This window comes from Hemicordylus capensis, chromosome 5 (genome assembly GCF_027244095.1).
Source record: "Hemicordylus capensis ecotype Gifberg chromosome 5, rHemCap1.1.pri, whole genome shotgun sequence".
Taxonomy (NCBI): domain Eukaryota; kingdom Metazoa; phylum Chordata; class Lepidosauria; order Squamata; family Cordylidae; genus Hemicordylus; species Hemicordylus capensis.
The window spans coordinates 18787511-18802108 of NC_069661.1; the positions used below are offsets into that span (position 1 = coordinate 18787511).

At 44.4% G+C, this 14598-nt stretch overlaps 1 protein-coding gene across 3 annotated transcripts in view; it reads right to left on the reverse strand.

Moving 5' to 3' along the window:
* Positions 1-323: 323 nt before the first annotated feature.
* The window catches only part of HPSE (heparanase), a 37550-nt gene continuing 23275 nt past the window's right edge, over positions 324-14598 (reverse strand). For 2 of the 3 annotated variants that reach the window (XM_053258562.1, XM_053258561.1), the window contains 6 exons: positions 12759-12852; positions 9636-9742; positions 8956-9070; positions 6975-7093; positions 5408-5554; positions 324-855 (listed from right to left, as the gene is read on the reverse strand). In XM_053258562.1, the coding sequence (XP_053114537.1) occupies positions 696-855; positions 5408-5554; positions 6975-7093; positions 8956-9070; positions 9636-9742; positions 12759-12852 (742 nt within the window). In that variant the 3' untranslated portion in view covers positions 324-695. The other variant, XM_053258563.1, reaches the window with a different exon arrangement.

Genomic DNA, 14598 nt, shown 5'->3' on the forward strand with positions numbered 1-14598 from the left:
CATGCCCTGACCATGGACATCACAAAGGCACCCACCTGGCTGCTGTTGGAAACCGCATGCTAAATCTTTGCCCTGATCGTTCTCTCATGCTCTTAATGTCACAGATTCATAGGACTTTCCCCCAAATGAGTGCAAACAGGACTGGACTGCACCTCTCACGTAAAAATATCTTAAACCTCTCACATGAAAACACCCTAAGGAGCAGGAAATGTGGTTTTCATATCTGCTGTCTGCATTCTCATGGGAAATCATCAAAAGGTGGCAGCTTTAGCACTGTGGCTACTTATGGGAGAACCAAAAAACTGAACTTTCCCAACGGCAAATATTAATATAAATTAGTTTATTTCAAAAGTGCAAATATCATAAAAAGTTACATTCAAACAAATATCATCCAAAATAAAACAGTTTTGTATCTGGGCCTGGTCTCCCTGCTGACGATGTCCTCATTGCATTTCAGACTGGAATCTCTGCTGTAGTAGCACCTTCATTCTTGGGACAACCATGGGCACAACAAAGTGTTACTAAATGAACCATCGTAGAAAGATGAAAGAAAACACACACACACACACACACTCAAGCTCATGATATGCCCTTCACTCGGACTAGGTTTGGTTTTGCCACCAAAGCAGGACTGCCCAGCAGAAAGTCTTCCAAGATATGGCCTTCAATTAGATTTTGGAGATGTGCATGACTTGCTAAATGCAAGCCATCGCTTTGGCATTTTTAATTACATAAAATCCATATGAAAATGCTGGAAGCTCAAGTCTGCTTCCTGGACTAAGTGGTTTCTCCCTGAGACTTGGCAATGTTTCATCATCCAGCATTTTAAGGACATGATGGTTCAGCTGAACCCACCTGCAAGAGGAGAGGATGTAGGTTTTAGATGCAAATCTAAGTTGGACAATGTATAATCAAAGAATAAATCAAACATGACTTTGATTTAAAAACAAACAAACAAACAAACAAATTATTGAATAAAGCCATTTCTAAAACAAGAATAATTCTGAAAGGTAAAACAGTGGCTGACATCCAGTGCAGCATTACGTCTCTTTAACATTGTGCTGTGGGGCTGCTGCGCCCTTCAAAGGTAGTATCGGGGTTGCACAATTGGCACTTTTGCAGATTTCCCCAGTCCCAAATGAGGAAGTCTGCCAAAGTGCTGTCTGTGCATCTGCCTGTTTTGCAAAACAAAGATCTAATGCTGCAGTGGATGCAGCCAGTGGCTGACATGATGAGGAAAATTACTCAAAGTAGTCCCATTGAAATTAAAAACAAAATAATTTAATTTCAATGTGACTACTTTGAGTAATTTCCCTCATCACATCAGCCAGTATCTCCAGATGATGAAATTCAAAAAACTGTTTTCAGTATGCCTTTAGAAAACATTTTAAGCATAGATTCCTACACTTTATTCTGGTCCATGACTGTAATAAAGATTGATTGATTGTTCAGTTGAGCATAAATTAATAGATCACAGAATTCCCTAATTCTAGGCATTTTTACACATGCAGCTTAAATTGCCTTTGATCTCTCTCGTGTTATTTGAAAGTCTTATTAGCACAAAAGAGAGTCATCTGTAAGATGAAGAGCTCTATTGGATTAGACCCAAGGTCCATCTAGTCCAGCATTTTGTTTTCCACAGTGCATCCAAGAACCATGGAGGCAGCAGCCATACCTGCAGCAAGTATACAGAGGTATACAGCCTCTAAACATGGAGGCTTCATATAGCTCTCTTGGCTAACAGCTATTAAATGACCTATTCCTCAGGAATGTATTTAATTCCTTTTCCAAGACTCCCAGGCTAATGGCCATCACCACATCTAGTGACAGCAAATTCAACAAAGTACATAGGAACCTAGGCACATAGAAAGCTGCCATATACTGAGTCAGACCATAGGTCCATCTCGCTCAGTATTGTCTTCACAAACTGGCAGCAGCTTCTCTAAGGTTGCAGGCAGGAATCTCTCTCAGCCCTATCTTGGAGAAGCCAGGGAGGGAACCTGAAACCTTCTGCTCTTCCCAGAGTGGCTGCATCCCCTAAGGGGAATATCTGACAGTGCTCACACTTCTAGTCTCCCATTCATAAGCAGCCAGGGTGGACCCTGCTTAGCTAAGGGGACAAGTCATGCTTGCTGCTACAAGACCAGTAATTATGTGTGGTGTGAAGAACTCCTTCCTTTTTGGCTCTTCTGGTTCTCCTGCCAGTCTGTTGTATTGGATGACCTCAGATTCTAGTGTTTGGAGAAAGGGAGAAAAAAAAAACCTTATTTCTCCACTTCATGTATTATTTTATAAACCTCTATCACGTCCCTCTCCCCATACACTTAGTTGTCCCCCCACCCCCAATCAGGGGTTCCCATCCTTGGATCCCTAGAGTGCGGGAGGAGAGGTGGTCTTGTGGTAGCAAGCATGACTTGTCCCCTTTGCTAAGCAGGGTCCACCCTGGTTTGCATTTGAATGGGAGACTATATGTGTGAGCACTGTAAACTATTCCCCTCGGGGATAGGGCCGCATGCAGAAGGTTCCAAGTTCCCTCCCTGGTGTCTCCAAGTTAGGGCTGAGAGAGACTCCTTAGGGCCTTGGAGAAGCCGCTGCCAGTCTGTGTAGACAACACTGAGCTAGATGGACCTATGATCTGACTCGGTAGAAGGCAGCTTCCTATGTCAGATGTTATTGGATTGCAACTCCCATTATCCCCAGGTGGCTGGGATTGATGGGAGTTGTAGTCCAACCATATTGGGGACCCAAGTTTGGGAACCCTTGTTCTAAATCTAAATACTCCAAACATTGTAGGCTTTCCTCATAGGTGAGAGGAGTCTTGCGAATGAATAATGCTACTGAGCTTTCTGGCCAACAGAGGTTTGACCATCACACTACAATGAGCCCATTAAACCAAGAACTACATTAACTGCATCTGTGCAAATGTCCTGACTCTTCAAGTTGTGCGGAAATGTGCAGGGGTGTGGAGAAAGGAAAATTCTGGGGGTTTGCAGAAATTTCAGCCTCGATGCTAAGAATAGGCTTGGTGGGCACTGTCCATTGGCTGCAACTACTACAGTTGCTTGGGTCCAAGCTGTACCCAATGAAACAGAAAAACTGGAATGTGCCTGATACGGAAAGAGACATGATGAGGGAAGTCCACGTGAGGAGAAATGTGACCAGAAAAGGGCAAGTGAGAGTAGGGTGTGGGGAGGAACACAGACAAAAAGGCCAGAAAACAGCAGCAGTATGAAGAATCTGGCTGTAACTGGCCTCCCTAACCAAGTCAGGAGAGGACACGGGTTTTGTTGTGAAGAGGTCACTTGGCTTCCTCTCCCTCTGCGGTGCTTTCAAGCAGAACGGGAACTCCCAAGTCAGCAAAACGGGGCCCCTCCTTTTCATAGCAGGCTTGTTAAAGAGACACACCGTGGGCAGGGAAAGGGTTCTAGAAGTTTAAACACAAGAATGAAGCCACAACGACATGTTGCAGTATAACCCCGCTGTGTATGTGTGACCTGAGCCTGTGCCTGAGCATGGTGAAAAAACAAAAGTTAGCAACAAAGATAGGACTGTGTCTACTTTAACTTGGGTATCACTTCATCGCAACTCCCCACCACAACCACCATTTTGTGGAGGGAGGGGCTGGTGCTTAGACCCTACTCCTTTTCAAAGCCTTCCCCCCTCAGAAAGCTGTGAAATGGCTGGTGAAAAAACCAAAGAGTTTTATGCACCCTTTCCCCTCAGAAGGGCTTGTGACTGTCTTGAGGGTGTTCAAGCTGATAAACTTTCCCACTCTTTTTGTTCAAGCCCTCTTCTTTCCCCTTGCCACTGAGTTCCATTACCTCCACCCACTTGCTTGTCTGTTAACTGGTAACGGTCTGAGCTTATGAATATTCCATCTCATTAACATCCATAGGGGCAGTCTGGGGGTATGGGCCCTCAGGGGTTTTTTTCCCTTCAGGTTTTTGAACACTGAAATCTGCAGGTCACGCCAAATCTGTCGGTATCTCCCACCTTCCTGCAGGCACTCAGGTTCACTGTCCATAAGAATCCCAGATTTCTGCACTCTCAGATATAAGTGCTAAGACAAAGATTTCCTAACCAAGCTCTCTCAAGTTTCCAATACGTACAAATCATAAGAAGTCATGTACAGGAGGTTCAAAGGAACTGCAACATTTTAAAATCTTTAACAAAATTTGGGCGAAGTAGATCCCTGATGTCTTAATTCTGTCCACCCCTGCTTTAGAGAGATTTGGCATATTGCTTAAATGACAATATCTTATTTTTTAGAAAGCAACTGTAGGAAACAGACTGGTAAAGCTATTGAGGAATGAGAAATATTTTTGCAATATTTTTGGATGATCAATTACAAGATAAAGTATGTCTTCATGTGGTCTTCCCAAGCTGCCTTAAGAAGTTTCCTTTCTGTATTGGGTTGCCCGCATGTTCTGCAGAGTAATGCGGGCGGTTCTAAGATGCCCGTGCTTAGGGTTGCCATATCCAAGCTTCCCAAAGCCGGGTGGCCTAATTCGCATATTATGCAAATTATGTGGAAACTATTTTGCATATTATGCAAATTATGTGGAAACTAATTTGCATCTTATTTATTTCTTTGACAGATTTGTATATTTTCCCCTCCTTCTCTGCCCTCCCATGTGATCGTATCCAGAGTAAAATCCAGGCAATCCAGGCAGTGCATTTGAAATCCGTGTAAATCCGGGTGGAATTTAGCAGCTGGGTGGAAGAGCCGAAATCCGGGGGCTACCCTAAATTCCGGGGGACATGGCAACCCTACCCGCGCTGCTGCGGGCTTCTAAGTGTTGCAGAATGTGAGCTGTCTGCATGGTTTTCAAAACAACCACCAGAGAAAGGTTTAAGACAACTTTACTTGTGAGACAAACGCTTACAGAACTTGCTAACTCGCACAGAGGAACAGGAACAGACAGGAACAGGAAGGAGAATAGAAGCTCCTAGCTAGCCCAACCAGTACTGAACCAGTACAGTGCCCCCTCTGGCTTCATAGCAGATTACATGCAAACTATACACAGTAAGTTAGGCTGCAGCTGCTGCATATCCCAACACTAAGGAGCCAATAACAGTCTTGCACCACGGTGCAAACACTTAAAAGTGCGTGTCTGCATTTTGGGAGCGCTACTTACATTGGAAATTCAGTAAGTAGTCCCCCAAAGTGCAGGCATGCTGCTGCATCTATCTATCTTTTTACACCGCCTGATATGTGCATCTCTAGGCGGTATACAGAATTAAAAACACAACAGATATATAACAGAATAAAAACAGGGGCGTGCAGCAGCATCGGTGGCTCAGAACCACCTGTATTATATTGCAGAACATGTCAGCCAATATTGTTTGTTATGCAAACTACTTTTTAAAAAATAAAATAAAAATGATGAAAAGTTGGATTGCTTACCTGGAAAGTATATTTTCTTTTCTATAAGGCAATAAAAGATATTCATCCACCGCCTTGTTGGATAAGTAAGAGGGTAACTGCAAGTGTTTTGTGCTGTTGTAGAGGTTTAAGGCAAAAAGGGTGATGTCACCTTCTCTGTACCGAGGGCTGGAGGGAGAAACAATGAAATGGCTCGTTAAAATGATCATGTACGATAGGGGTTCTCAAACTTGGGACTGAAAAAGCTGTTTGACTAAAATTCCCATCATCCCCAACCCCAAATGATGAGAGATGTAGTCCAACAATATCTGGGGACCCAAGTCTGAGAACCCCGGATGTATGGCAAAACAGCTATGAAATACAGATCTCTAATTCACACTTGAGAAAATTGTGTTATCTGAGTTTATGGAGCAATGTAATAGGCTGCAATCTGGGACACATTTGAGAAAGGACTTATTTACCTGCACCTGAACCTTATTAACTGAATTTGCCAGCCAGTGGGGAGGTTAAGCCTCCATTACAGTGTTGTCCAGTCCAACAACATCTGGGGACCAAAGGTTGGGGACCTCTGGCACAGAGGATTGACTGCCATTTACTCTTAGGGGGAAAAATAAGGTGCTGCACGCTGGGATGAAAGTGTGGAATGTGACAAACATCTCCCCCTTGACAAAGTGCTCAGTGTCCTTCACTAGGAACCCTATAGGGATATCACACACCCCTTTTGTAATTTTCGACATTTCACTAGCACCAACATAAGCTTTCACAACATACAACAGTAATCAGGATCCTGACCTAGAAAGGCATTGGCAAAGTGAAGATTCCCAACTCACTTTTGGAATTTTACACACCTCCTACCAAATTCAGTAGTGGAGGTGGGAATAATTCCTTAGGTTGGCTTGCCACTAGCCATTAAATTAACTTGCCACTCTGTCTTTGCCTATCCCGACAAGTGTAGGGCTTCAAATGCTTGAGTGCAACAACACTGCCCCAAGTTGGACACAAGCACCAGAACAATGCAACAATTTGAGATGTTGCATCAGTGCAATGGCCATTGGCTGACATCCTGACTACATATACTTGACCAAGTCCCACTGAAATGAAAAGAACAAGTTGGGCATAAATTCAGTCAGGATGGCAGCCACTGTACTTTAGCCTACCCATGTCTTTCCTCTGGCTGAGCTATCTATCTATTTCTCTTAGGCGTACCTGTCGCTAATCCCATGTGTGGCAGCTCTTGTGAGAATTCGTGAGCAGCTGTTGGGCAGTTATGGGGACGGGTGGGAGGAAAAAAATAGTGGCGGCAGCCAGCCAGCTGAGCAAGCAAGGAAATAAAATGGCAGTGTTGGTTGGCTGGCTGGCAGGTGGGGGGAAGAAAGTGGCAGTGGGCGGGCGGAAGAGGGCAGGCGGAAAATGATGGTGACAGCGGGCGGGTGGGAGGGGAAGAAAACGGCAGCAGGGTGGAGGGATTGGCAATGATGGCGGGGGGAGGGATGGCGATGGTAGCAAACTAGAGGCACAGAAGCTCTGCACCCGGTCCAGCTAGTTTTTAATGAATTCGGTCCTACTGGACGTTGTGCTGAATGCTTACTTGTTGTCATTTGTACAGTGAAGATACACACGAAGCTTCTTTGGGTCATCATCTGTCAGGGTAACCTGTAGGACTTTGGTGCCCACCAGTTTCTTGAACAGCAGAGAGAGCCAATAATCCTATATTTCATTAACAAACAACAGCTTTTTTTTTTTTTAAAGAACTGTCAAAGAAATTTTGACATTATTCCATGAATCACTATCTTAAAATAACAGCTTGATGCAAAAAGCATTACCTATGATGGAATTACATATACAGAACTTCTTCAGCCGCCTTCTTCAGCTGTTGATGGAAACCCAGATACCTTCCATCAAGGAAGTGCTTTCATTTTAGGGAAATCATATTTTGCCAACATTTAAAACTGGAAAATGCAATCACCTCCCAGGCTTCTGGAACTATTGCAACAATTTTTTCAGTTCGGACTACAGTTGCAAGACTGTCACAGGCACCAATTGGCTCTAGTGCCCATGAAGTCACCAGTACTATTCCCATTAAATACCTGCATGCCCATGCCATTTTGTGAACTTTAAAATTATGTCTATACATAGATGACTCTGAATTTAAAATGAACCCCTGATTTCTAACATCAAAGAACTTGGGGGGAAACAAATCTTGGACTCGGGTAAATAGGGCATGATATCAGGATTTGGTTTTGGGTTTTTTTTGCTATTTTAGTGCTGAGTGTTTCCTTGCTGTACTAACGTATCATGAGACCACTCATGAAACAGCTAAGAAAATGTTCTAAACACCATGAAGAAAAATACATACCTCCTGCAACAAGATCTTTCCACCCTCACCCTATACCCTTTGAATATGTTTCCTTCCAACTTGCTTGTTTGTTTCTGTGCTTAGCTTTAGTGGTTACGACTTTGGGAACATCCAGAAACAGATAAGTTCTGCTTCTGCAGAGTCATTCCATTGACCCATAACTGCGGTTTTCGGGACCTTGACAAGACTCACTGATATGCAGTTAATTAAGTCATGGCACATTCTGCAGAATGTGTAGCCATTTGAGTAGTAGAACAACTTCTCTTCAGGCACAGAAAAAAAAGCAGCTGTTTTTTTGTTTGTTTGTTTGTTTTTTAAAGTCGGACATATGAACCTGCTCTATATCAAGTTGAACCAGGGTCTGACAGAAGAGTTTCTAACACTGGGTAGCATCCAGACAAAACTACTCTAGAGTACAGACTACAGACTAACTTCTGTGTAGTATTATTGCATCCCTTAGTCTGGAAACTGCTCATTGTTACCCAAGGTCCTTTTGGCAGGAGATGCCGTGAATTTAACCTGGGACTTTCTTGCCAAGCACTGCATTTTGCCACTACAGCCCTTTCCCAGATTTGCTGCCCCCACCACCACAGTGCGGGTAGAGGTGGTGAGGGGGAAGTCCCCTCTTTTTTCTTCTAAAAGTTGCTGCAGTGGCACAGTGGCATTTGTGGGGGTCAGAGGGAAAAGTCCCCCCCTTTTACATTAAAGCGCCACTGCCTGCATGGCGGAATGGGACGGCAGCAACTGTAGTGGGGAGGGTTGTGGTCTGTGTGGGAAAGTTCCCTGTCTACCTGAAGGCAGCGTCCATGGTCGCTGCATGGAGGAACAGTGTGGGAGAGCTCCTTCCAGCTACCCTCCTCCCTCCCAAATGAATCCACGCCCCCATCGCAGCCTGTTTTGGACCTTTCTCCACATGCGGCATTTTAAATGTAAAAGGCCACTGCTATCCCTTCTTTTAGAAGAGAAAAATGGAGACTCCCCCTCTCGCCGTCTATGATGCTGTTCAGGCAGGCAGCGGCCTGCGCCCGACATAATTTGGGAGGCGGGCGGGCCCTCTAGGAGCTCTCGCCGCCACCAAGCAGTGGCAGTTTTTAAAGATTTTTTAAAAAGATTCCACTTCCCCCCCCCGCCCCCCAAGATTCGCCTTTCTCCCAAGATTTGCAGCTGTAGGCAATTGCCTCTATCGCCTATGCAGTAATCCGCCTATACATACCGGCAAAGGTTCAAAGTTGGCATCCACCAGATGGTAGTTTCCAGCACCAAAGAACACCTGTCTCATCACCACATCAATGCCCAGGCGGGCTGACAGCCCTAGTTTGTCCAGCCACCTGTCAAGTAAAATGGAAGAAAAAGATGAGAAACCTTAACTCCAACCACCTTAAAGCAATTAGGAGTGGGCGGGGGCAGGGGATGTTCGGCTTAGGGTTGCCAACAGTGTACCCGATACGGGACATTAACAAAAACATTAACATTAACTACCATCAATGATTGGCTAACTTAGCATTATCCCGGTATCAGGATCTTGAAAATCACATAAGCAATGACTACTAGATATTGCTTGTGTGTGGAACCTATTTTTAGTGGCTAACAATGCTCCTCTTTCTAGAAAACAAAATTACATCACACCCAGATTGGCTAACCATGGTTATATCAATAAGCAGAGGAGAAGCAACATGGTAAAAACACACAGAGCCCTCTGGCTTGAAATGACAGCTGCATACACCCTGCCTTGTGTCCCTTATTCGGGCAGTGGGATGTTGGCAACCCTACATGCAATAGTCTGTCCTAGTTGCTGACTTGTTGGCATACACTGGCCAATAATGTTGTGGATCAGATCCTGACACTCCATGTGTAGAAAGTTCTGCTCTTTTGGACAGGTATGATTATACTTACATAAAGCCAGCAAGATACGTATTGGATAATCGAGGAGCACCACCTCCATAGGCTGAACTTGTTTCTCCCAGCCACACTTTCTTGCCTGGTACGGTGTTGTCAACAATCTGGAAAAACATTGCGAAATGTACAGAGTGCAAAAGGGAGAGTCAATAACTCTAGGAAACTGAGTTAACTTGTCATTAACAACCCTGGAGAATAGGGATGTTGATAGGGAAATGAAAGCCTGTTTACCCAACTGTGTGTTAGCCGCAGAAAAAGCACTTGACAAGCCTTTGTATAGCCCTATTCAGACATCAGATTGTACCACGTACAAGTGCCTGTACACACTTAAATGTGTGTGTGTGAATTACTGTATATGTGTTAATCTTAAAAGTGAACCTCAGTACAGACCCCCTCAAAGGCAGGCACAGATAGGAAGTGTACTGCTGTACATGTGTTGAATATAACATGTGAATAACTATACCTGTGTACAGATCTGTATGCAGGTATAACGTCCACAGATTATATGTGCTTGAACATAATGTGTGAATAGGCTTATATCAACTCCCGATCTAGCAAGTTGGTTGTTCGCATCCACTGACATGGGCAGGATTCCATTTTTACACGTTGTAAGAATACAGGAAGGGCATTTTTCAATGACCAAGTTGACCAGTCTACTTGACAAGGGTTTTAGGAAAATCCAGGCTTTTGTGCCTGTGAAGTCAAGAATATGCCTTCCAAGTAGTTTCTGATACAATTTGTTTTTCAGACAGTTTCCAAATGTCAAAGATCCTCTTCTCAAAAAGTACACCTCAATAGCTTTTCCGCCTTGGGCGAGGTTCTACATCAAAGAAATCAAGAGGATATGGCATATATTGATGGGATGGGCATAAACGACAGAAGTCTCTGTCTGGTTCTCTTATGATACTTCCTTTGAAGTAGAAGTTTCGATAAATACACCTATACGTAAAAATACCTGTATCAATTGCATACATTCTATGTAAATCGTGGTCCTAGACTAATTGACAAATTATTGTATAGGTCAAGAGTAGTCTGAATCCATCTGGCCAATCAATGTTAAGAAAAACAAGGGGACAAGTTTGAGGGGATGATGTCTTTTACAGAATATACGGGTGAGGTAACAAGACAGAGGGCAGACAGGAAGAAAGGGAAGTGAGAAAAAAACCAGGCAGCTTCTGGCTGAAACTTCTAGACCTCTGATTTATGATTAGAACGTGTTACTTGCGCCTTGAATGCTGTATTGCCCTGCTGTCTTCTAAGATTATCAAGATTATCAAGGAATTGGGTGAGAATAAATATTTTTGATTTTATTATCTGCACATCTTCTTGAATCTCAGAGGGATAGCAATCAGCCAGACGAAAGATAAAAGAACCTAGACCTTCTGAATGCTCTTTTCTCTTTTGAGAGGAGCGAATTTTGATATAAAAAAATCTTACAGATATATATATAAAAATCTTACAACATCACAACAAAAATGCTCTAAAACCTTTCTTGCCATGCTGTGTCAGGTGTGCGAGGGTGTGATGGCAGATGCACACACCCGGTTTGCTCACAGGCTTTCACAGTAACTACCTTACACCCAGATAGTTGTGTACACGGGTCCCAAAGAAGGCAGGGATTATAATGCATAAATAGCTGGTTTTTAGAGCCTTGGCAGATGATCATTTTCTTGTGCTGAAAATGCACAATGACCACCAGTACTGGCACTGCACACAGGTCCCTGCTTTGAGGAGCTTACAATCTTCATTTCAACAGAAGGGGAGACCACAGAGGTGTGGGAGAGGACGAAGAGATAAAGGCAGGCCTTGACCAATTTTCTGTGGATTGAGCCCAACAATTTAGGAACCAGACCATGACTCTTGACAAAATTACTGGATTTTGTGTAGGACATTGTGAAGGGGGAGGGCAAATTGACTTCTGTTCATCCCCTTTACAAGTAACGTATGTAGAACATGAACAGAGCTGTCTGGAATAAATGAAGATTTTTTTTAAAAAATACATCTGCCACTGAATATCCTAGTTTAGGCAGCATGGTTAAATTTTAGGTGCCATGGCTCCCGGGCACTGGGGATTTGTCAAGTCCTGAAGTAAGGGTAGCCAGGGAAGAATATACACAGACGCAGTTAAAGCTACATAGGCTCAGCTCAGGAGAGAAGAACTAAGAGCTACAGCCAAAGAGTTTGCAAGAGTGATGCATTCTGGAGAGGGGTTCAGAGGAAGAGAGGGAGTGGCGCCATGCAGGTAGTCTTAAGCCACATGCGCGTGGCAGGCAGGGGGGATGTCTGTGGATCCTGCACATAGACAAGGCCATTAGCCTTTGGCCATTGTGGATGGGGATGATGGGGGCCACAGGAACAGAGGAAGGTGTCTTATGCCAAGTCAGACCATTGGTCCATCTAGCTCAGTATTGTCTACAGTGACTGGCAGCGGCCCTCCAAGGTTCCAGGCAGGAGACTTCACCAGCCCTACCTGGAGATGCCAGGCCCCATCCCTAAGGGAATACAACAGACAGAACTCACATGTAGTCACCCATCCAAATGCAAAGCAGACCCTGTTTAGCAAGAGCGGGCCTTCTCTATAGTCGCTCCTGGGCTATGGAATGCGCTCCCTGTAGATGGTCATGGTTTAACATCTTTACTAGCCTTTAAAAGAGCCCTTAAGACACATGTTTAAGCCAGGCTTTTAGTAATCTCTGCATGTTTTAAATTGTTATAATAGTTTGTTTCATTTGGTTCTTGTTGTGTTTATTTTTGTGAACCAACCACCTAGAGCCTTTGGAGTCAGGCAATGTATAAATACATTAAATAAACAAATTAAACCAGGGTTTTTTAACCTTGGGCCCCCAGATGTTGTTGGACTACAACTCCCATCATCCTCAGCCACAGAGGCTATGTCTGGGGATGATAGGAGTTGTAGTCCAACAACATCTGTGGCCCAAGGTTAAGAAACCCTGAATTAAACAAACAAAAATAAAAGGGACTACTCCTGCTCGCTACTGCAAGACCAGCTCTCTTCCCCAACAGCTGGGGACCCAAGGATGGGTGACAATGCCTCTCCTGTTGGAATGTATGCAGTGTACCACTACCCCAAAATCCACCCATCCAGACAGATGCATGTACCTGGAGAACAAGCTGTACATCTGTGATGAAGGTATCCAGTACATCCGGGCTGAGAAAATCCTGTTTGGTGGCAGTCCGTCCATTCAGATAGTAGCTGCAAATTCAAGACATGCATATGGGCTTGAAGTCAATTGCCTGCACTTTATATTCATACCACGACTGGCTTTCCTTCTGCTTTCCTGCATATTTTCTCTGCAGACCTCTCTGTGGTCTGAGTGACATGCTAATGTGGGATATGTTTCTAAGGAAAGCTAGGAAGTGCCTTGGGGTTTTGTTTGTTTGTTTGTTTGTTTGTTTGTGATGGCTTTGGAAAGCTGCCAGAGGAAATTATCTCTGAAGGCATTTCACTGAAAAGGGTTGGTAAGGAAGAGCAAACAATGTTCTTCGAAGCCCACGAACACAAGACCTTTGGACAACCAAGAAGACAGTCACAATCTGTGCTGAGTCATGGAGTTTTGCCAACCAAGTCAGTGTGTGGCTATATGTATGCAAACGGAGAGGGTGCCCGGATGGTGCAGGGAATTATGTGCTACGCCAGTGACCTTCACTATTTTTCAAGTGGGGGCAAAAAACCTTCAGCCATTTCCCACTGCCTTGACCTGTGTACAGTCCTGTGCTTTTCTCAGTGTTGGGAGGGCCCTTTAAGAGAGACAGAGCCCTCTCTTAAGGACTCTAGGAGGAACACAGTGGGAAGGGCTACACTTCCCAGCACTCTGTGCACACCTTCCAAGATGATGTAGGGGCTCAAGAGGACTCCATTTTCCTTAAAGGAGCCCCTGTCCCCACCCCCCAGCACTGGGCAAAGTGCAGCACTGCACAGTTGGGATGGTTGCCTTAACATGGTGCCAGGGAGACTGTGCAGAGATTTGGTCAAAGCTTCACACAGGCCCAGTAAACAGTCAGTCAGAGAGCCACTCTTAGGGCTGATGTGGGGGAGGACCCCACTGTGCCACATTTTCATTTCCCTGGAGATGCCAGCTCTGTACTGAAGGCAAAACCGAGGGCTAGGATTCACGTGCAGCTTCAGCCAAAGCCCTTAATCGTGCAGCATGAAGCAGTGGCCTAATCTGCTTATATTGTAACTTCGGCCCCGGCCACAAAAGCAAAAGTCTCACGCAAGAGCATCATGGGAAACAACAACTGATCTAAAGACTGTGGGGATCTGTGGAGGATTCACGATACATGAATTTAAGCCTCAGGCTTTATGAAAAACAAGAGACTATGAGAACCTCAAGAATTTGATTGGCAGAAGATAGACAGACACCAGGAAGTGTAGATAGACACCAAGTGCTTCCTTGCAAAATGAATAGTTAAGGGCGCATACAAACATAATGGGAATAAATGGCTGACATCCAGACTAACACTGCACTGGTGCAGCAGCGTTTTCTGCTCCGAGAGCAGAAGGGCAATTTTTGGCGATCCTCCCACCCCTTCCTCTGCAGCCACCTGTGCCTCCTGAAAATATGTCCCTTAGGGTCCCACTGCCCTCAGGGGCATATATTCAGGAAATATAGTTGGCAGCAAAGAGAAGGGTGTGTGTGCCAAAACTGCCCCTCCTCACATGCCAAAAAACGCTGCCATGTCAGTACAGCGTTAATCTGGATGTTGACCACTGTGTTATTTCTGTTGCAGAGTGAGCTTGGTTTTCTTCCACATTTGCTTCTCAAACATGTATCTGATCAAAATCCAGTACTAATTTCCTCTTTGCCCCTTCCCCCAAGCTTCAAGTAGGTTGTCTACCTTTAAAAATATTCTCCCCCACAAATGTCTTGACTGATAAAATGTTATTGGCTTTTTTAAAAAAAAGGTTTTATATTTGAAAAATTGCTCTGGGGAGAAG